The following is a 22,554-nucleotide window of genomic DNA, read 5'->3' as shown; positions in this document are numbered from 1 at the left end:
GGGGAAGGGCAGGGGGTGGGGGAAGCCCAAAACACAATAGAAAGAAAAAATGGAAAGTTGGGGGAGGGGAATATTTACTCTCATGCTGTTGGAGTCCATCTAACAAGATCTGTTTTGCTTTGGTTTTATGTCTGTTTTCTCATCTGAAGCCTTAATACCTTCTTCCAAGATGGACAGAATTTGAAAATACAAGAAGCAGCTGGAAGGAGGATGCATTTGAGAAGCAGCTGGAAGGAGGATGCATTTGAGAAGCAGCTGCAGCACATAATGCAAATGAAACAAATTATAGAAAGAGAATGTTCTGAGAGGTTGTCATGAAACAAGGAGGAGACAGTGTGCTGCAAAAACGTGTTTACTGCATGTTTAGTCCTGAAAATACTGCCAGTATTGCAGCCTTTGTGCTCTGCTGAATGCCACTAGATACCAGAGAGACCTGATTTTTGCAACTTTAAATGCTGTGATACCAGGCATTTGCTTCCTTTTTTCAGAGGCTGTACTGTTACACATACTTGTTTAAGATGCTTTTAATTTTCTTACTAGCCTGCTGCTTTCCACAGAATGAAAACAACATACTGGGGTTTTATTATTTACAATAAATAAACCATTTGTAAACTTGTCAAAGAGTATTCTGTGCATTTGTTACTTAGGTAGATGGTATGTAAGAATCATGGGTTTTTTCCTCTAAAAATAATGCTTCCATTGAAAAATGTGGATGTAGTTTTGGAGTTTGTACAGGAAATATTCCTCGGTTTGGCAACATCATGATGGGTTTATCACTACTTATGTATGTGACTTTTGAAATGGCACTGAGATTGATGAGCATGGATATCCTCAGTGTGGGTGCTGGATCTTGTGTATTTGTAATAACAAGGAAATCTTTACAGCAGTCTGCAGATATGCTGGTTTCACTTTAGATGCCTTAAAAAGGCTGTCATAATTGCTTAGACAATAGTTGATTATTTCTTCACTGCTGTCCAGATTTGTCCTTGGATTCTAACACCGTAAACTGGCAAAGTTATGCAGTATCCTTTAAAACTCTTAACTTTGCTTTAAGAAGATACAGTCAGGGAATAAATTTATTTTGTTCATTGTGACTTTTTAAAATTTTCTTTGATTCTCACCATTAGTATCCTTGAACTGCTTTCTGGTTGGTCTGTAAAACCATGGAACTTGTACTGCAGGCTGCAGAAGAGTTGAGGCAGTGCTGACATAACCATCTCTATTCAATCTGTCACTTTCCCTATATGGATAGGACCATCATTTTTCCATGCTTCTGACTGTTTGTTAGTTGGTTTTTTTTTTGGTTTAGATTTTTGTTTATTTTGGGTTTGTTTTGGTTTGAGTTTCTTGGGGGTTTTTTGCTGTCACTAGTTGGAAGTCATGATACTGAAACATCAGTATCATGTCCTGACAGAACATATCATAATCAGTCCTCACACAAGTATTTGTCTTCTTTTTGTTTTGGAGTATATCTCATAATTGCCCTTATAGGACTAGGACTATGGTTGGTTGGCATGCCACTTTCAGAGAAATGCTTGCACATGAAAGTACTGTTGCTGGTTCAGGTTGATGATTGGCAATGCAGAGCTATTCTGCACCATGTCTTGGGTTTTAAAACCCAAAAATGACATTTTGCAGTGTAAAGTCACAGAAAAATGCACAATTAAAAATGGTATCCATGTGTCCCCTCATCTTTGTAGTGCTTTTACCACACATGTTCATTCCATCCACATTGAGTTAAGTACTGTCATGGTTTTTTTCTGAAGCAGATTCAGGAGTACTGATGACTCTAGTACAGTAGAGAACCAGAAAAGCTAAACAGTTCTGAACCATCATGTAGAACATGGGATGGCAAAAATGGACTTGTCAGTTCTAGTCCTCAGACAGCCACAGTTCCTGCCAGCTGATGTGCCCCTGAGCATCCTTCATTATATTCCCTACAAGCCAGTATAGAAGCTATTGCCACAGAGTCATCTTGCAGCTAAGTCATAGGAAAATGTACGTGCCTGTGGTCTGGCAGCAAAGTCCAGCAAATTTAGCCAGTGCAAGTGGGGCCCTAGATGAAGCTGCAAAGCTCATGTGGCTTTGGAGCAGGATTTCTGTTCTATTCATCTTTCTCCTTTTTCAGGGGCAGGAAAGGCTGTATTTATTGGATTTGTGTTTTGGAATTATATCTTTCCCATTGTAGCTATGATTAGATTTGACAATTTATTAATTTTTTATGAAAATAGTTTTCTTGTATAGTTCATAGTCTAGTTGACAGTTACTTTGCTACTTGGAACATTGTGGTTTTCAATGAGAATTTGAAGTAGTGAGTTTGCTGAAGTTTATATTTAACTATTGATTATAATGTAGCTTAAAAGAACCTGAAAATAAAATATATTTACTTACATAGAAAAAAAAAAAAAGCAAGCAAAAACATAAGGCTATTGAAATCACTTTCAGATAAAAAATGAAAGGTTCCACATAGCAGAAGTAAGCTTCTGTCTTTTGGACCAACAGTGTTGTCTCATTTCAGGAGAAAATTGGAAGTTTTTTGATGTCTTACAGTTCTTGACATTTTCTCTGTTGCATCCATTCCAGCACATCTTGGAATGAGTGGTACAACAGTGAATGCAACAAAACTACATCTCTGAAAGTTCATGTGTATTGGTTATGGTTTTAGAATTTCTTTCTTATGCAGATCTTTCTCTCTGCATACATATATATATTTATACAGATTTTTATACATATATTTTCATACAGATATACCACAAATGAGACCAAAGCCACACTACGTAATAGTTAAGAAAGATGCTGAAACCAATGAGGCAATATATTGCACAAAGGAACCTTTCATTAAGGCTCGAGTTATTGTCATTCGCTGGTTGGTGTCTTTCTGGCTTGAGCCAAAACCTCATACAGGACCTCATATTCCTGGGATGGAAGGTGAAAATGTGCCAAAGAATATTCAGGTAAAACCAAACACAAAAATGTATTTGTTTTCATGTTTTTGGTTTAATTGTTATGTCAGCAGTATGTTTTCCTCCAATGATTACAACTAATGGAAAATTTTTTAGAAAAAAGAATTTCTAACCAAATTATATGTTTATTTATTCACTTCAAAAGGACCTGCAATGCTTCATTCTGTTTTCAAATTATGTGATTTGTTTTCAATCAGCTGGACATTAGAAGCCTTGAAACACAATAAATCCTTTTGTTTGTTTGTTATTTAATTCTTTTTGCTGTTTAAATTATACTTAAATTGTATTGACTTGTTGCTGTGCTAAAAATGAACTATGGAAATTTTAATTTTTTTTTTTTTTTCAGAGAGCAGCTGCTAGCATGGCTTCAAGGGAGGACAGCAAAAACGACAGCACTGATAAGCAGGATAGAAATGCAGAACCAGAACAATCTCATTCTAATACAAGTACTCTAACAGAGAGAGAACCAAGTTCTTCCAGCCTCTGCAGTATTGATGAAGAGCATTTAACTGATATTGAAATTGTCCGGAGAGTCTTTTCTTCTAAAAGAAGCAATGTTAATTTTCTAACTGAAATTTTTCGACAGGTAAAAAACTCTCTTTAGAATGAAAGAATCTTGATTATTATATTGTATATTTTCATTATGTCATAGTTTTCTTTGAAGAGCACTTGTTAAGCAGAGTATTATGCCAAGTTACAGGTTTTTTTTCTGTCATCCTGCCTTCAAAAATCAGAAAGATAAAATTCTGAAATACTTTTTGTGCAGAATACCCCTAGTTCCTAATTTTATAACATTAATAACCAGCTCAGCAACATTTAACTTGTTCTTTACAGTTCCCCATAGATGGGGATTGTTTAATCTTTTCATACATCAATACTGTAGGTATTAGAACTCACAGCCAACCATATTACCATAAGCCTCCTGTGGGAGTCTGCAGCTGTTACCGAGCTGTTTTAGGAGCATCCAAATGTCCTTTCCTTGATAGTGTTCATCAGGAGAGTAGGACAGATGGCTATGAAAGGTAGCAACTTCTCTTTCTGACTTCACTGCAACCAGAAATGTTAGCCGAGCATACTCAGAATAGTATTTCTCTACTGGAAACTAGTAAAACTAATTTAAAGTGAGAACATATGCCAGAATATGGAGTATTTATTAATGGTAACTTGGAGTTCAATGTGGGAGAATGGGACAAGATAAACTTTCTTTATGCCTCAGGCTATAGATCAAAAGACAAAGAGAGTTTTCGGAATAATAGTAAAGAAAGATATGCAAAGTTTCAAGTTAAATGCACAACACTAATTGCTTTAAACAGCAGAAAGCTTAACATTTTAAAGCTTATTTATCTGAATGATGTAAATAGTTTTGAATATGACAAATAAATGTCAGAAGCTTATCTACATCCCTGTATTGAACAGCTTGGACACATTACTGAAGGACATAGCAGAGTTACCCAAATTCAAGGGTTTACAGAGTCTGAGACATAGTATGTAGAGTGTAAAATATTAAGAGTCTACTTTTCACTGTCCCCACAGTGAAAAGAAGCAAAGACAGTTTTCTTCATTCTTTACACAAGTCACTCTTGTGAGTTTATGTAGATTATTTGGATTTCATGTGCAATTATGAAATCTTGTTTGCATCATTATTTAGCCAGGAGTTTTTAATGTAAATTAATTTCTAATACACAAGATGTTTATAATGTTTTTAAAACATTAGGACTAAGTCATTCCTGTCAAGAGGAGGTTTCAGAGGTACTGAGTGGTAGAAAGATTCTGCAGAGAACAAGTTTTATGCATTTTAGACTTCAGGGTACAAAAAATATATATATGGGCTTGCAGAAGATTGTTACACTTGATGAGCAAGTGTATGACTGAAATTCTCAGTTTAATCCTGTAATACATAGCTGAATTCTTTTTAGTGTGATAATGGTATGAAATCCCTGTTTCCTGAGTGAACATACTACCTGTGTTAAGTGGCCCTCCTTAAAGACATGGTCAACTAGTTTTCAAAAGTCAAACACAGACCCTGTAAAACTGTGTGTTAATGTAGGTTATCTGTTCTTCTAAATATATAATTAGGGCATCATGGTCTTTGCTAAGGTATAGTTAGTTAGAATCTAGCTAATGTTGGAATGTTTCTGGTCCATGACTAGTTGTTACCAGCACAGCCAATACAGAAAGCCTTCTGAAGAGGGCACTGGTCGACCATCACACCAACTAAAAGTCATGATTTTTAGAAACAATAATACTGAAATATTTTCAGTGAGTATTTGCTTTAAGGGTACTGTTTTGTAAAAATCTTAATTAGCTAAAAATAAGGTAGACAGCTACAGTATTGTGTGTCACTTGAATTTTTCTTAGTCATTTAGAGCTGGTTTATCTCAACTTTTCCAAATCCTCTGAATGGAAGATGTAATAGAAACTTCATCTGATTCATTTTACATATTTAGATGGGTGTTTGGATCTTAATTTCAACAGGCTAGGTGCTAAGTAGATATGCCCACATGAATTCTTATTTCTTGATAAGTTTTCTTGTTTAAATGCGGTGTTTTTTCATGTTTTCAGTTTACATATGAAGAAAGTGAGCAAAGATTTAGGTTTGGCAATAGTTTGTATGCTAGGATCCTACAGTGGCTGTATTTTTCCACCTTTCTCTCTTAGAACTTGTGCATTATAGAGCCCAACTTATTTCAAATATTGTAACAGTGTTTTGTTTCTTTCTTTCTCTGCTGGCAGGCATTCCTGTTGCCGATATGTGAAGCAGCTGCCATGAGGAAGGTGGTGAAGGTGTATCAAGAATGGATTCAACAAGAAGACAAACCTTTATTTATGAAAGAACCTGAAGAAATAATGCAGTGCACAACTGTAGATTGTGATGAAAATGTTGACCATAATTCATCAGAGAAAGGAAAAGAAAGAGAAGAGGTAAAATATTATTGGTTAATATTTATGCATTAATCTGCCACTAGACAGAGAAGTGGATTCCTTGATAGTTTATATGTGGTTTGCTCTGGTGCCAGAACATTTATTGGGGAAAATCAATGGTAAAACACTGGATGAACTACCAATTTTATCCATTATCTGTAGCTTTTTAATGTGCTTAGCTCAATTTGAAATTTCATGTAATTTTATGAACTGTTTTCAAGATGTGGATTATACAGTATGCCAACTTTCAACTGTGTAAAAATTATATTCAAATAAAAGGAATAGTACTTACTCCATTCAGGTACTTTAAGATAATTGCTGCAAGCCTCATGAAATACTGTTGTGTCTCAGGTGCATTTGCCTGCTATTGTTTATAATTTAGTGCCTATTATATCCTTTTTCCTTTAATTTAAAGCCAAAATACTTGTTTAAAAATCTGTGAAATTTTAAGAAAAATTATTTTTCAGGAAAAAGGGATGAACTCCAGTCATGTTAGAAATTCAAACTGGACAAGAAATGGCTGTTACGAAGATGCTTTGCATAAAACATCTGAAATTGATACTGAAGAGCAAAATGTACGAGCTGGAGTGCAGTCAGTATTGCAGGTATGAAACAGATTTGGTATTTAATTTTATCTAAATTATCTATTTAAAATTACCTAAAGTTCTTGTTAACAGCACATAAAGAGTGGAATGTAGTGCAATACTTCCAAGAGGGATTCCCAAGCATCTCTAAAGCGTCTCTGAATTTTAAAATTATTTTATATGCAGCAAGTATGATGATGTATGTTAGACAAATGACACTGGTTCACTATATTTTTATTGACCTGAAGTAAGACAATGTATAGGCCAGTGTTGGGTAACACAGTAAAAAAAAACTTTTGATTTTGCATCAGAACATGCATTCTCCTCTGCATTATATTTCAGAAAAAATAATCTTCATGGTACTGCAACATCTTCCAATAATTCTAATTAAGTGTTTTATGAGAATGTTTAGAGGCTTTTTTCTTTATGCTCTTAGTCACAAAAGCCAAAACATCCAAAAACATCCAAAACTAGTTTTTCTAGTCTGATTAATAAGGTGCATAAGGGATACTTTTTCCTCTTTTTCTGAATTTACAGTGTGTTTGAAAATTTGATGAGGAGCCATAACTCTCCGGTGATACTGTTAAGGAATGCAAGAGTTGCAGTTGTACTCTAACAGATGTTTTTTAATAGCTTCTATGCAGTAATTGCATTAATTTCAAATGTTTATCAAACTGCTTCACTGAAGATGAGGCTATGGAAAATTGGGAAGGTGTCATTTGAGGGTCTTTGAAATGCTCTTATGGTTATAAAGTGTGTGTGGTTTGTTTATGTGTGTGCACATACATTCATATTAGTGGGTATATGACTCCAGCCTCATAATATTCTTATATCAGCAGAAAATTGTTTCTGAACAAAATAAAATAACATTTGCCACTTTATTGTGTGTGACCATGCTAAGTAAAATTCATTTTTACTACAGCTTGAATAATTTTATTAATAGGGGTTATTTTTATGCTGTACATTGTTATATATAAACTTTGTAATTGAAATCACTTTTAAACTCAAATATGTTACAGTAATACAAGCTTCATAATCTTTGTTTTCAACAACTTTTTAGAATATGAAGTGTTACTGAGAAAAGAAATGTGAAGTGTCTGTTTCTGTTTGCAGTATACTACTAAGGCTTACACATCTGACAATGTCTGGAAGATTATTTGTGTTGAAATTTTTAGACAAAGGTTTCATTTGACTACCAAATATCTTTTTTTTTTTAGCCTGAAACAGAGTCAAGACATTATTCTAACCCAGTACCATGTCTCAGTTTGAGAGATTTCCTGACCTGGAACCACATTTGATTTTCTCTGTGACTCAATAATCCAATACTTCTGTCTTGAGGTTTTTTTCACATTTAATGCTTGCATAGACTTATCTCTAGGCATTAAGCATAGGTTAGGTTCATTAGTTCAGGCTAGTGAATGTAAAACTGCATACTCATAGTTTTTAGTTATTAAAAGTCCAAAGCTTTCAGTAGAGGGAAGTTATGACTTTAGTACCAATGACTTCCTGTACATGTAAAAAAACAATTGACAGTCTAGGCCTCAGATTCAAGTGCTTTCTAAACTTATATAAAAATATGGTAACACTTCAGTAGCTGCTTCCTACAATGTCCTTGTCTACTTTTTTTTTCATAATTTTCATTCTGAAGGCCCTAATTCCCTGCCCACTGAAATCAGTCACTTTGGGGAACATGTCCAGTTTCCTGCTTTTGGTAAGCCTTACTGATCCCAGTGGGAGAGGAATGCTTTTGTTTCCCAGAACCTAGTACAGGCTGTGTTGTGCTGAGGCACACACTGTGTACCAGGGCTACTACAAGCAGTTTAACATATATTGTACTATACAGTTCCTGGCTTACAGGTGGAACTTGTGTGCAGTGGACTTCTCACTGGGACATTTTTGTCTATGATAATAAACTGACCATATTGAGTAGCTTGTTGAACCATCTGTCTGTGAGAACAAAAATATACAAATAGGTTTTGTAGAAAAAATGGGGAAAAGATCTCATTGTTGCTTAATCATTACTTCAAACTGACATATTTAAACATACACTTCCATGTGCATATTCAGCCTTTTCTGATAAAGATTTTCTGTTATAGATTTTTTTCTTGCTGGTTCTACCAACTGAATTGCTGAAAACATCAAAGTGCTTCAGGATCATGACATCCAATCTTTTCTCCTTACAGGTTTTTATAATAAATTCTTCAAATATATTTTTTCTTGAACCTGCAAATGAGTTTAAAGCTCTTCTGGATGAACACACTGATATGTGCAAACGCATTCTCAACATCTACCGCCACATGGTAGTCCAAGTGACTATGGACAAGAAGACATGGTAAAATGCTAATGCTTTAATCTTAGATGATAAGTTCACAAGACAAATGTGAAAATTGGCTTGATAATAAACACAGAAGAAAACACAGAATGGTGGTATTGATTATATGAACTAGTTGCTCTAAGTCAGTAAATGCAGGAGCACCATAGACAATTTAGCACAGGGAAGATTATCTACCTTCTTAAATCCTCTAGTAATCTCCTAGTTGGTTTGTGGCATCTTAGACCTCAATGCAAAAAGGACTAAGATGGGAGATACAAACTGTTATTAAGGAGCTACTGATGATTTTTTCCAGGGCATTTTGCTCATGTATCAAAGTATTAAAAATATTGAAACATATGAAGCTTCACAGCCTTATTTAAACATAAACAAAAAAGCCCCAGACAAGCATAGATAACTATTAAATCAGAAGTATGTTGTTCTTGACCTGTAACTGCATACAGGAGTCTGTGTACTGTGTAACTGTGTCATGCCTTTCTGGCTTGAAGTGTCTATCAGCTACAAGGGACCCTGCTTTAAAGGAATTTCTGTTATTTCCCACTCCTTTAAATAGTAATCTGTAATCAGGTACTATATTGCCACCATTCTCTGTTACAACGAAGAAGTAGCAAGGGGATTTCAAATACCTGATTTGTTCAATTTTAATTTGACTTGCATTCAATGTATCAGTAGTATTTCCTGAACTCTGGGTAAGTAAAGCTGTCACTGTGTCTTGTGAAGATTGTCTCCTCTTCTGAAGAGCCAGTTTAGCTGGCCTCTGGGAAATTTGGGACTGATAAGAGTAAACAGATTCTACTAGATTGGTATTTTCTTTCCCAGTTTCACATCAGTGTGAAGAAGTGACTCTAGACCACAACGGCAAGGATTGTGCTACACAAAATAATTTATGAAGTATGTTAATGTAAAATTACCAAAACACGTAATTCATAGAAAAAAAAAAATCTCAGATTGAAAATACAGGTAAAATTTCACCTCTAATTTCAAGCCATTAAAGGTGATAGCAGTTGAAAGATTTAGAAGAAGATATTACAGGGAAACAGGAATTCCTCACTCTTACATGTGAAAAAGATTGGAATAATTTCTTTTGCAAAAGTTAGGCTCTTTGTAATAATTACAACCTTTTTGGAATGTGTTTGAGCAAATAAGGCTTGATTATTGCCTTTAAAAATACCTTGGTATATACAGAGGTATAACAAAATGGTAACTCTTTTTTGCAGGGAGCAGATGCTACTTGTGCTGCTCAGGGTAACTGAATCTGTGCTGAAAATACCACCCCAAACTTTCTTGCAATATCAAGGAAGGAAAAACTCCACTTTAGCTGGAAGACTTGCAGGGCCTCTTTTCCAGGCAAGTAAACATAAATTCACTTTAATTCAGCCTAATTTTCATGAATAGATTTGATACAGCAACCACTGTTGGCTAGTTTGTCATCTTGTATCACTATATGTTACCCAGATAATGTGAATGGTGTAGGTCAAAGAGATGGTTACATTTGTTACTTTCTGAACTGTATTTTAATGACACTGTGACAACATTTGAGGTACTGTAAAATTCAAGAATCACTGTCAATCTGTTGTATTGGAATAACTGGCAAAGATAACTGGCAGTGTATGCAGTTTTAGCCCTGATGCCATAGCAAAACTAGCTCAAGTTGGCATGAAATCTTCTGTGTTATCCATGCCTGATGGGTTTTTTTATTTCTTAGAGAATTCTGTAATTCCTTACAGAAAGGTGTAGCAAATCCTTTCAAAGTTTATAGTTGCAAAGTGCTGTTGTGGTGAGTTCTGAGTGAATAGGGTCTGCCGAGTTTCTAGTTACTTTAGCAGAACAAAAATGAATACACAAGATAATGGGTCAAACCAGTTGTTCCTATGTTGATACTTGATAATTCATTAATAATCTGTGTGTACTGGTGAGGAAAAGAACGTCAGGACTAAACAGACATTTCTGTGGCAGTTTGAAATTTCCTTTAAAATAGTAACATTTGAATATTGTCAACTTATGTTCGCAATCCAGCTTTTCTTTGTTCTTTTAGACTCTTATAGTGGCTTGGATCAAAGCAAATCTAAATGTGTACATTTCTCGAGAACTTTGGGATGACTTGCTGTCTGTAATGTCATCACTGACATACTGGGAAGAGCTGGCCACTGAGTGGTCACTGACAATGGAGACACTTACTAAAGTGTTAGCTAGAAACCTGTATAGCCTGGATCTCAGTGACCTGCCACTGGATAAATTAAGTGAACAGAAGCAGAAAAAACACAAAGGCAAAGGTAAGACAACACTGTGGAGACATAATTTGAATTTGTGCTGGTGTTTGGCACAGGATAATTTTGGTCTTACGTTTTTTTGTATACCTAATTAGGCATTGCTATCACCTGAAATAATCCTGTTTCTTTAGGGTAAATCTGCTATTTGGAACTACCACAACATGATCATGTTATTTCTGTAAATATGGAATGTAGTTCTTAGAAGTGTGTTGAATTCAAACTAAAATATTACACTGAAATGTTACACTAAAATGAACACTCTAAGTGGGTTATTCTTTTCTCCTTTTATCAAAGCAAAGAGATAGTTGTGTCCTAATCATAACTTCTTGAAAATAATGAAGACTACTCAGCTGGTGAAACCTAAGGCATTGAAAGCACAACTGGAATACTGATCTTGAAATGTTAAAAGATTAAATGTAAGGTGAACATTACTAATTGGTACTAATTGATCACTAGCCTATGAAGGCCAGTTTTGTTCCAATGACCTTGTGGACTACTTTTTATCTCTTCAGTCAAACCTGAGGGAAGGTGTTTCCTAGTACTATCTTAAGGTTTGTCAGTGAGAAGCAACCTATGTGGATTCACTCTTCTAATGAGAATGTTGCTGTAGGCTTTTTTTTTTCTAAAAATATTTCACATGCTTCTATGCCTCATCTTAAGCAGAGTCATTATTCACAGTTTTGTTTTGGTATTTGCTGTGTGATAACTGGACAGAAATATATCTCTCTCTAGTTGCCATTGAGAGGTCGTTCCAGACCATGCCTTTTTTGTTTTCCTATACTACAGCTTTCTTCTTTTTCTTACTAAAAAAAACCACAGGTTAAACAAAACAAACAAAGAGAAACACCAACACCCCCCCCCAAAAAAAAAAAACAAACCAAAACAAAACAAAAACCTACAAAAAAACCTCAAACCAAACATCAAAAACAAGAGCAGTCAGGTATAGGTTAAGAATATGTGCAGTTGTTTGAATATATGCTTTAAAAAGCAATTTGAATCATCTGAGCAACATGAGGAAAGTTTATGTTAACCTTCAGTGAAAGTCTCCATTACTAAATGTGAGTTGCAGAATCAAATTCAGCTTTAGGATTAATAGATATCATACAAATTATGCCAAATTTCTTTGCCCCTGTTTGATAGGGAAGAACTCACTCACAGGCCTACTCCCATGTTGGACTAGAGATCACTTTTTCCAAAGAGGTGCCCCTTTAATGTTAGTAATTGTGTCATTTTGGATTATTAATGAGCTCAATCTGGATAAAGAAATACATTGCAAATATTCTTTACTTATTATTTTTTGTTTGTCTTTACATCTAGCTCTTTTTTATATCTCCTCATATGAACTTTATTTACTGCAATATAAATGTCAAATCTGTATTTGTTCCATCTTAGTCTTGCTATAGGATTTTCTGTCAATTTCCAAAGAACCTTGTTCTCTGAGTCCATCATCCAATTTTTTTGGTTTTGCATATTGTATAAAATTATGTTAGCCTTATTTCATGTTCCTCAATTTTGCAAAATTATTTGGAAACTTGCCCCCCCAACATTTCTGAAAAAGTTTGAGTTCCCTCAGAGTTAGTGCTGCCTAAGCTTTTGAATTCATGCTTGCTTCAGTAACTTAATTTATTCCATCCAGCTTTAAAATTATTTGAAAAAAACACATCTACAGTCATCTGGTGATAGCAGAATAGAAGTGAATAGATTTGCAATTTTTATTTTTTGCAGGAGTTGGGCATGAATTCCCAAAGTCTTCTGTTGATAAGTCCTTTTCTAGAGGCTGGAGCCGTGATCAGCCTGGACAAGCCCCAATGAGACAGCGCAGTGCTACAACCACCGGCTCTCCAGGAACAGAGAAGGCAAGGAGCATAGTGCGGCAGAAAACAGTTGGTAAGTACCTGCAAGAGCTGGTAGAAGTGACATTTGAGAAAGGGCAAGGAATTAATAACTGACAGCTGTAGCAATCTGTAAAATTTCCACAAAGCTATACTATCTGTAATGATTTACACATTGGTTAAAGTGTGAATTATGCAGCCTTATGTTCTTTGAAAGTAGCTGAATAGCTTGTGTTTGCTGGAATTACAGTTACTGCAAATGAAAGTAATGCAGTTGGTATATTAATTCTTAATTAATTTGATCACATGCTTAAACTGGATTGGAAAATAATACTGTTGTATGTATATGAAGGAGAAAAAAGCTGGAGTGGTTTGAGCTATGGTGCTGATAGGTGGGTAAGAGAAGTTTTCTTAAGTATGTGTTTTCAGACACTGCACAAGATGTGTTGAGTGTTTTCTAACTGTGCAAAGGAAGTGGGGAAAAATGTGTAAGTCTGCACAGTTTTATACAATGTGCTTTTACTATACCCTGAATATTGCAATAATGGAAGATTGACATAGATGTGTGCTCCATTTCTGAAGTTACCTATTTCTGAATTTTATTACTTGCAGATACTCTTTGCTGTATTATAAATGAGTTATGCTGAACAAAGCTTTAGGTGCACTCTAAAAAGAAGATTTGTTTGTGTTCATGTTATTTTCTTAGACTGTGTTAACAGGAATTGGACTACGAATTTATTTACTCTTTTGTCTCATTTTGATGATCTCAGTGCTATTGCTTACATGAAGGAGAGTTAAGCTGGTTCTAATTTTGTATTTAAAAGAAGACTGTTTTAAGGAATATCTCTTACTTTTCTTTACTATCTTTATAGCAGTAGTGGCTTTGGTCATTGTATGTTGTTGCTTCACTGATACTTCTTGGAAGTAGGTACATTCTGACACAGCTTTAAAAATTTGTAATGCATATTGACAGTTGAATATATAATTGTGCTAGCTTTTCAGAAATTAATGTTTTCTTTGTTTTTCCAAAAATATTTGAAGTTAATTTCTTGAGTCATAGAGGTTATTTAGACAAACCTTCTATTTGACTATTTCTCAAAATCCTCCATTTAATTTTTTTTCTCTCCTAAGGCTCTTGTTGATATGTCAGAATTAATTGTCCTGTAAGGCATACATACATATAGAGAAAATTTACTCCCTACTCCAAAATTTTCTGTCTTTTTTGCACATTCAAATGCCACACAGTTTTTTCTGTATCTCAGGCTGACAGCACCTAGTTTTCCTCATAGATCACAGATACTTTAAATGTAATTTCTGCTTCTGTGTACTCTGTGATTAACTGTAATGGTGGTTTTGTTGTAAATCTTAATTATCTTAATAAGATAAAGCTCATGTTAAAATTTCTTCTTTACAAATTGTTAATATTTCAGATATTCTGTCAGAAGGTTATGTTGTTTGGTCAATTTATTAATGCTTTTGTTTTGCCACAATTTGAAAGATGGCTATTTATATGATGTTGGCCTTGAAATGACTGGAATTTATCCTAATCAAGCAATATATTGACCTGGTTAGCAGCAAAGTAATCTGATTTTAGTTTCACTGCACTTTAGCTTCCATGGTTTTGTTCCTTTTCTCCAATTATCTTACATATTTGATATTAATAAGCCAATTTTAGATTACTGCAACCAGTTAAAATTTCAACTCTATTCATGTTGCAGAATACCAACTGTGGACAAGCATCCCAGCATTGCTAGGATGGTTTGAAAAGACAATAAGTTCAAAAAGAGTTGCTGGAACCAGAATCCCAAAGTCGTCAGTTTTCTTAAATGTTAATGAGGAACATATTACAAAATGTTACATATTTCTTAACTGCCTGAAAATAATTGTTTGTTACGGCATCTCTGGTCTGCAAATAGAGCTGTTCAGCTGCTTCCTAATCTGTGCCATTAATTCAGGGTCAAATAATAATAAAAAAAATCACAATAAGTAAAATCTAGAACATTTTGCTGGTCAGATCTTCTCCTTCAGTTTATAATTAGGTCTGCAAGCTAAGTCTGGAATTGAGTCAGACCTTAAATATGTTGCATTATATGTGATTTGTATTACATTCCCTTTGATTGTGAGTAATATATACTCTTAATACCATAAGTAGAGGGGATGTGCATGTTGAATATTTTGTGGTAAGAAAAAGTTGGAGTTTCTTTTTCATCTGTTTTATGTTGTACACATTTTTTGTGTACATCTTTGCACCTCTATTTTTTGAGCCATCATCATGCCAGCACATATTTATTGCTGCACCAAATATGTGTGTGTGCGTGTTACTCAAATAAAAATCACAGCTTTTTTGATATGCAGTGTACATTTTTAGCCTGAACTTATGTAAAATAATTTTTGAAAAGGGCCTTTAAGTATAGTATGCATATGGGTTGAAAAATCTGTAAGGTTTGGCTTAGGCAGCAGGTTCTAGTCCTATAAAAATATTGTATCAAAAAGAATTTACTTACCTATTGTTCTGCTTTTGTATAGATAATAGTGGAAGGTTATAAACTATCAAATATCTATATACTCTGATATTGTCTGCCTCCAACTAATGGTTTAATTGTATATTATTAACATTCATTAATGAATATGAATAATTGAATATGAAAAAAATCCAGTCAAAAGGAACAGTTTATGTTAGGATTTTTAATCAACACAGTATCCAATATAAAAAGCTTGATTTATTTGGAATAACTTAGCCTGGAAAAGAGCCTTGACATTTATTGTGTAGTTTTTATTTTTTTCTCTTGCCTACATTCATTGTAAGGGTCACAATGATGAATGTAATGCATCTAACTTTAACTGTATCCTGAATTTTATTACAGTATCTCTTAAACAATAGATATTAAAGCCTTACACATAATTACCCTTTTTAAAAAAATAGTTTCTGTCATATGAAGTTTACTAGAGCATTGCTTCAGTCTTAAATGGTCTGTCCTTCTGAATTGTTTTTTCAAACTGAATTTAAGACTTCACTTAATTTGTGCTGCAATTGTCAAATGTATTTTCTGGTCAATGGGCCCTACCCAGGTTAGCTGCATGTTGTTATTAGCAACAATTCTTTAATCTGGTTTCGAAGTGTGGTGTGCTCAACTTTCACTGCACTCCATTCCTGTACAATTGATTCCCATGCAGATCAGGAGCACTAAGATTCCAAGTCTATATTCCATGTTGTTTTGAAAATATGGATATGGAGAGAAAAGTTCTGATTGCGTATTGCACTGACACTATTTATGCTAGATACTCTGAATTTTCTGTAAATAATTTTATCAGAAATAATTTTAAAAGAAGTTAGCAAATTTACAACAGTATGAAAGGAAGTTACTTGAAGCAATGGATATTATTTTTTAAGAGCTTCCAGTGTACTTTTAGGTTCAATGCAGTATCAGTTCTTCCTATGTTGTCTTACTCTGACAAGGAAAAACAAATGTCAAAGATTCATTTAAATATAGTAGAAAAGCTGCAGATATAACCTTGATTATAATGCCACAATTTTATGTACCTTTTCTATTCTGTAGGACTGTTGGCAGGAAGTGAGATATGAAAAGGTGAATAAACATCAGTTTGGCAAGATTTAGCCAGTATCAATTAAGAGCCAGACCCCATGGATTAAAGAATTTAATGGTTTTCGTTGTCAAGCCATTTCACTTCAGTAACTTCATTTTTAATGTGGAACTATAGCAAGCTTTATTGGAAATTTCTCCACACAGAACTGATTGTTTTCTCCCTATGATTTTGTATCTCTTTTGGAGAACATGAATTCAAACATATATATGTATGATACAGAGACACATTTTCAAGATAAAGTCAAAGGAAACTAGAAAAACACAAATGTGGTACAAGTTACTTTTTCTGTTAAAAAAATTAAATTCAGAGTGCTTGTGGAGTAACTTTAACTATGATTTTTCAACCCCTGATGCAGTGGGAAAATGTATTAATTAGCTTCTTGATTTCAAATGCAAAATCTCTGTAATTATCATAATAAAGGCATTGTTGCTGCTTTACATAAAAGTTGAAAACTCAGAATGTCGTACATGTCCACTGATTTTTTTCTTTCTTACAGCTCTGCCAATATCTGCCGTGCTGAAATGTTTTAATTTTTGAATTTTCTTCCTTTTTATCTTTGTTTTCTCTGTTGCTGCTTTTTCTGTGACACAAGCCTTTCATTATAGTCACTCTTCTTTTTTCCTTCCCCACTTCTTTCTTTTCCTTTTTAAAGCCATGAGAAGCCGATCCATTGGTGAATGTGCTCTGCCATCGGCCTATATACGCAGTGCTAAAAGTGCTCCTGTTCTGATCCATACTTCCAAACCCTTCTTGCCTGATATTGTTCTCACTCCCCTTTCTGATGAGCTTTCAGGTAGTGCCACCTCTGCTAATTTCTGCACCCCCTTTATCACTTTTTTAAACCTTCTGCTTTCAAATTCTGCTAAACCATTAAATTTTTCAAAGTAAAAATACTTTGGGGATGGTGGGAGAGGGGAAGAGATTAAGAATTAATATTTTGAGTTTTGTAAGATACCATGCTATTTTACAATTAATTCTGGAACTGTTAGAAGTTAGTGCTGTGCCAATGTTTACTATCATAAAAGAGAAAATTTGAGAAATCTCTTTGCTTTTCCAATTTGTGGTAAGCAGCAATATAATATCTGTCTACCAGAGAATAAAATTAATGTAAATTTTTTATTTTTGATGAGTGAGGGAGGGAAAGGAAGAACTTGATTTTACTTTGTCATTTACGTCTTTCTGTGTGAATTTTTAAATTCAGTGTCATAGACATCGTGTGAACAACCATGATGATACACTTGAGCTCCCATGAGAAAAGAATATGGTGTCATATAATATGCTTTAGAGTATGCCTGTTTTTACATTATTACATAAAAACATGAAAAAAAATCTGTAGAGTGGAATTCTCAAGTGTGATGTTTTGGTGTTATTTTCTAAATGATCCATTTTTTAAGATTATTGTTTTTCTCAGCATTTTGTTTGGCCCAGCAGGGTGGTTGGCTACAGTAGCTTACTTTGAATACTTTCCTTTGACCAAATAGATTCAACAACTAGAATGAGCACAGACTTTAAAAAATGCATGTTTTCAGATAATGTAATTTTTTCAAATATTACATAGGTATAAAATTGTAAACATGTTGAGGCTGACTATCATGTTATGCCTTTGTATCAATGAGTGAAAAAAAGAAAGAAATTACAGTGAGAGGACTATATATAGTCAAAATGGCATACGAATATAAGGACTTCATGACAATAATATTTTTATGAGAGATTTTTTTTTTCTGTTTCTCCTCCCTGTCTTTGTTACCTGAGAAATACTAAGAACTGTATCTTCATAATTGTATTTTGTCATGTGTCACGTCACAAAATTCTTGTTGTGAAACAGAAACTTGATGCCTTAATATTCAGTCTGAAAACATTATTGAAAAATCAGGGAAGTTCAAAGAACCCACTCTAGAGAGACCAGACTTTCACGATGAACAATTGTAAATTTGAATGCAATTCTTGATGCCACAAACAAAATTTAATAAATTGCAAATTATATGTAATAATAAATGAAAGTATGAGTGCAAAAAGTATCTCTTCTGAGATACAAGTGATTATAACTTAGGAGATAGATACTTTTATAGGATTGATGCATAAACAATCTATTAGGAGAAAATGGATCCTACCTGGCCATAGCATTGTTGGAAATTCTCAATGCTTAATGAAGAACTTAAGAACACCTGCACAAGGGTTATGAGCTTTCACAGTGAAATATTATTTCATCACATAATCACTGATACTTAATTACCCTTTCTTAAACAAGGCAAAAGTGCTTTTGTAGTCAGTTTTATCATCCATGTTTCTGAAAAGTCCTGGCTTGCATATTACTTCTAATGTGTCCCAGACCTGATGGCTCTCTTGCTATTATTCTTTGTGTTGATATTCATCCAATTAAAAAATTGCATTACAAATGTAATTATAAAAGTAAAGTGACGTTACAGACCTTTGCACTTCTAACACAGAAAAACTCCTAAGCCCTTCCTGGTTTTGATGTCTTCTCAAACAGATGGGTGTTGCAGCAACTTCATGATGTGCCCAAGAATCTTGAACATTGCCAGAAAGCTAGAAAGCTCTAGTGAGAAAGAGCAAGCTGTTAGAGTGTTTATGGGGAAGTAGCAGAGAAAGGGAAACACTGTCCACTGGATCAGACTGCACTTTGCTCTTTTAATTTTCTGCATTTTTAATTGTGCTCTCTTTCTTCTTCCCTTTTTATTTAAACATGAAGCTTTATCATTTTCCTTGCCTTTTCTTCTTACATTAAATATATTATTTTCTGAAAGCCTTCTGTTTCCAGATATACAGCATGTAGTTTGAGAAATACTCAAATTGTTTCTATCATAAGTGTATTCTAGATAATAAATGGTGTTTAGCTAGTTGTGACAGTTGTTCATCGTAATACAGGATTATATGAATATCCCTTTTATCCAAAATGACTTTGCAATCCAACACAACTTGTAGGAGAGAACATTTCAAATTATTCCAGGATAATAGGATGTCTAATATTAAGTTTTTGGAAGTAGTTTTCAGCTTCTTTTTAGCTGTGAAACTCATCATTGAAAGGTGAACCCACTGAACACTGGTAAATCTGAGCGGGTAGTCTAACAGAAAGCATTTATGACTTTTACCTTATGTACTAATATTTGTTTTTGATAGTAAGGCAGAAAACCTGACTATAATTTGTGAGACATAATTTGAAGATCAATCAGTTGGTTGATAATATATATTGCAGAAGTTCAATATTGACATCCAATCATCCAGCGTCATAGAAGATGCTTTTCTTAAGATTGTAATTCCTTTGTGTGGTTTCTGTTATGCTGAATTTCTATGTGCAGCGTATTTGCAACTTTTCAAGTAGTATCTGAAAAGTAGAAGTAATTTATGCTTTAAGGTGTTTAGTTAATAAAGTGATCTGGTATAGTATATCTGTTGCAAATCCACAATATCTCTAAAAAGAACTTTCCTTTAGCCTGTCAGAATCATAAGGAATCTAGTCTTACACATTTAGAAGATAACTAGTGAAATGACCATTCATTCTAGAATTCTTGGGCATTTTCAGGTGCAAGACCTAAAATAAAATGTCAATGAGATGTAGGCAAGTTTCCTAGAAGCAGTGGGCAAACGAATTAATTGCAGGTGGGAGATTTTTCCTTATCTACTAGGACTAAAGGAGTCAAATATTAACATGAAAGGGAGATGTATATTGTGCCTTTACAACCTTGCTCCCAAATTATTAAGTAATTATTAAGATGAAATATAAGGAAATTAAAATTGTAATGTCAGTATGGCTATGGTAATTTTTAATTCCAGAAACTCACAGAATGCCTGTGTTCTCTTAAAAAAAAAAAACAAAACCAAAAAGAAAACAAAAAAAAACCCAACAAACTTCTGAAAGCTCAGAAGCAAAATATTTTTTCTCCACTTCCCTAATGAACTCTGCATTATGGGACATAAACCTGCCTCAGTGTATACAAGGATCTCCTATTAACGCTCATGCTGTCATGTCAGAATACGTCTCTCCATGAGTTTGTATTTTAACATATCTATCCCACACTTGATGCTGAAAAGCTGCCTTCTCTTTCTGCCTTCTAGCAGCAAAAGGAGAGGCAAGGATGATTTAGGAAAGTTGTGATTGTGTGAGATTGTAATTGGTACATTTGGCCAATCTTTTCCTTACTCTACCATATGAGGAACCAGGGCAGTGTTTGTCTTAAGGGTGCTCAGGGTCAGATACACAGGGTCAGCCTGCCAGTGCACAGACTCCTTGGGAGTTTTAGGTGTTCCAGTCTGACTGTACAGCTCTGTGCAAGGGTGAGCCCTGGTTGTGAAGGAGCAGTTCATTTGGGTTTTTAAATATTGTCTGTGTTTTCAGTCCTGGTATTGCAGTAACATTTTTCATTTCCATAGTTTCTTCCTGTTCTACAAAAAAAGGAATCTTTATTAGTGCAACCACATGTTTGTTTGAGAGTGTGTACTTGTATTTGCTTGTCATGAATATGTGAGCACCTAAAATTAATTCTGGATCAACACTGAAATGAATCTAGCTGAATTTATTTCAATGTGTGGAGCTGCTTTGTGTGCATTGTGAGCTCTCTGTCCAATTATTTTTAACATCCTAGAAGGTCATGGTCACTGCATGCATGCACAGCATGGGATTTCTAGGCTGCTGCTTTAAATAAGGTTGAGTTTATAAAAGATTTGGAAAATGCATACTCAGGGCTCAAGATGAGGTCACTGTATCATAGTTGCATGTATTAATCTCATATATATCATCGTGCATACTTTCGACTGAATCCTGTGGTTCTTTCTTTGCAGCTGTAAGAAATATCTTGAGACTACATTAGCATAACCTCTGTTAAGCTCTGCCTAAGTCAATAGGGAATTTGAAATAACAGTTCCAACTAGAGAGATTGGTTTCAGAGGGTGTCAATTCATGTAGTTAGTAAAAAGTTGAACAAGAACAGTGATGGGAAATTTGTTGCTTATCAAAGCTGAAGAGAAAAGGAATAATAGATTGTGTTGTATTCGATGATTTTTCAGATCATGTTCATTTTCTGAGATAGCTTGGATGTCTATTCTCTTTTTCCAATATAGATCTCTCAAGTTCCTGTCTAATAGCTTATTTACAGTTCAGTAAACTTTGTATGAGGTCAAACTTTTACTCTCAAATTTTAACTTATTTGAAAAATTGAGCATGGAAATAGTGTTTTTCATCTTCTTGGAATACATGTTTAGTTAAGTACATACATATCTCATTCCCCTGTTTTCTATGCTTTGTTCTGAGGAGAATATGAGAAAATGCATCTCTATCTCTAACATTCTGTGAAAAGTGCAAGCAGCTCAAAACAAGTTTTAAGGAGACTTCATATTATCAACATTCAATATTACTGAAATATATATAGAGAGATCAATGAAATAATAATTTGAAATATTGAGTAATATTTCTCCTTAATATTTAGTAATAATAGAAATATTTTAAAATATAATTACACACATAGTTACTTTATTTTAGCTGTAACACATCAAAGTTAGGGGAGGAAAAGGGGCTTCAATTTTGTTTTGATATTACGTAAATTCACCATTGCAGTCCTGAAGTTAAAGTGTCTAGATAGAACAAGGTAAGTCTATTTTCTGTGATAAATTACTCTTGCTGGTGTTCATTTAAGCTATTTACTGTTACTCCTGGGTTTGAAAGCATCTCTACAACTTTTTAAGTAGTAGGTAATAAAAAATTAATCTAGGGAATAAAGGATTCTATCAGAAAGAAACCAACAGAAAATTGAGTAACCTGGTTTTGCCTTGCTGTTTAAGTGCTTATCTCATAAAAGGACTGGAAGGAATAGTAGTTAGTTTACTTGTCTGTCAGGGATATTTAGTCTTGCCTACAGTGGTAATTTGATAGTATATAGTATTTCTATAACAGTAGGAAATCTGAAGATATGCGTGAAAGTTCTTTACTTTTGTGGATGATGTGAAATGAGCTGGAGATACTTCTATACAATTCCTAGGTGATCTCTGTTGGAACTCCAGGTTTCATTCCAGTTAACTATGATTTTTACTGAC

General features: G+C 34.2%; 1 protein-coding gene across 2 annotated transcripts in view; it reads left to right on the top strand.

Moving 5' to 3' along the window:
• The window catches only part of RALGAPA1 (Ral GTPase activating protein catalytic subunit alpha 1), a 126,807-nt gene that overhangs the window by 21,272 nt on the left and 82,981 nt on the right, over nt 1-22,554 (top strand). For both annotated transcript variants that reach the window (XM_079310199.1, XM_079310200.1), the window contains exons 9-17: nt 2,746-2,954; nt 3,310-3,549; nt 5,697-5,885; nt 6,353-6,490; nt 8,653-8,801; nt 10,019-10,148; nt 10,837-11,074; nt 12,797-12,958; nt 17,162-17,302. In XM_079310199.1, the coding sequence (XP_079166325.1) occupies nt 2,746-2,954; nt 3,310-3,549; nt 5,697-5,885; nt 6,353-6,490; nt 8,653-8,801; nt 10,019-10,148; nt 10,837-11,074; nt 12,797-12,958; nt 17,162-17,302 (1,596 nt within the window). The remainder of the gene's footprint in view (nt 1-2,745; nt 2,955-3,309; nt 3,550-5,696; nt 5,886-6,352; nt 6,491-8,652; nt 8,802-10,018; nt 10,149-10,836; nt 11,075-12,796; nt 12,959-17,161; nt 17,303-22,554) is intronic.

The sequence above is a fragment of the Erithacus rubecula genome (genome assembly GCF_903797595.1).
Source record: "Erithacus rubecula genome assembly, chromosome: 6".
Classification (NCBI taxonomy): Eukaryota; Metazoa; Chordata; class Aves; order Passeriformes; family Muscicapidae; genus Erithacus; species Erithacus rubecula.
The sequence above is the reverse complement of the archived record's forward strand: the minus strand, read 5'-3'. Positions and strand labels throughout refer to the sequence as shown.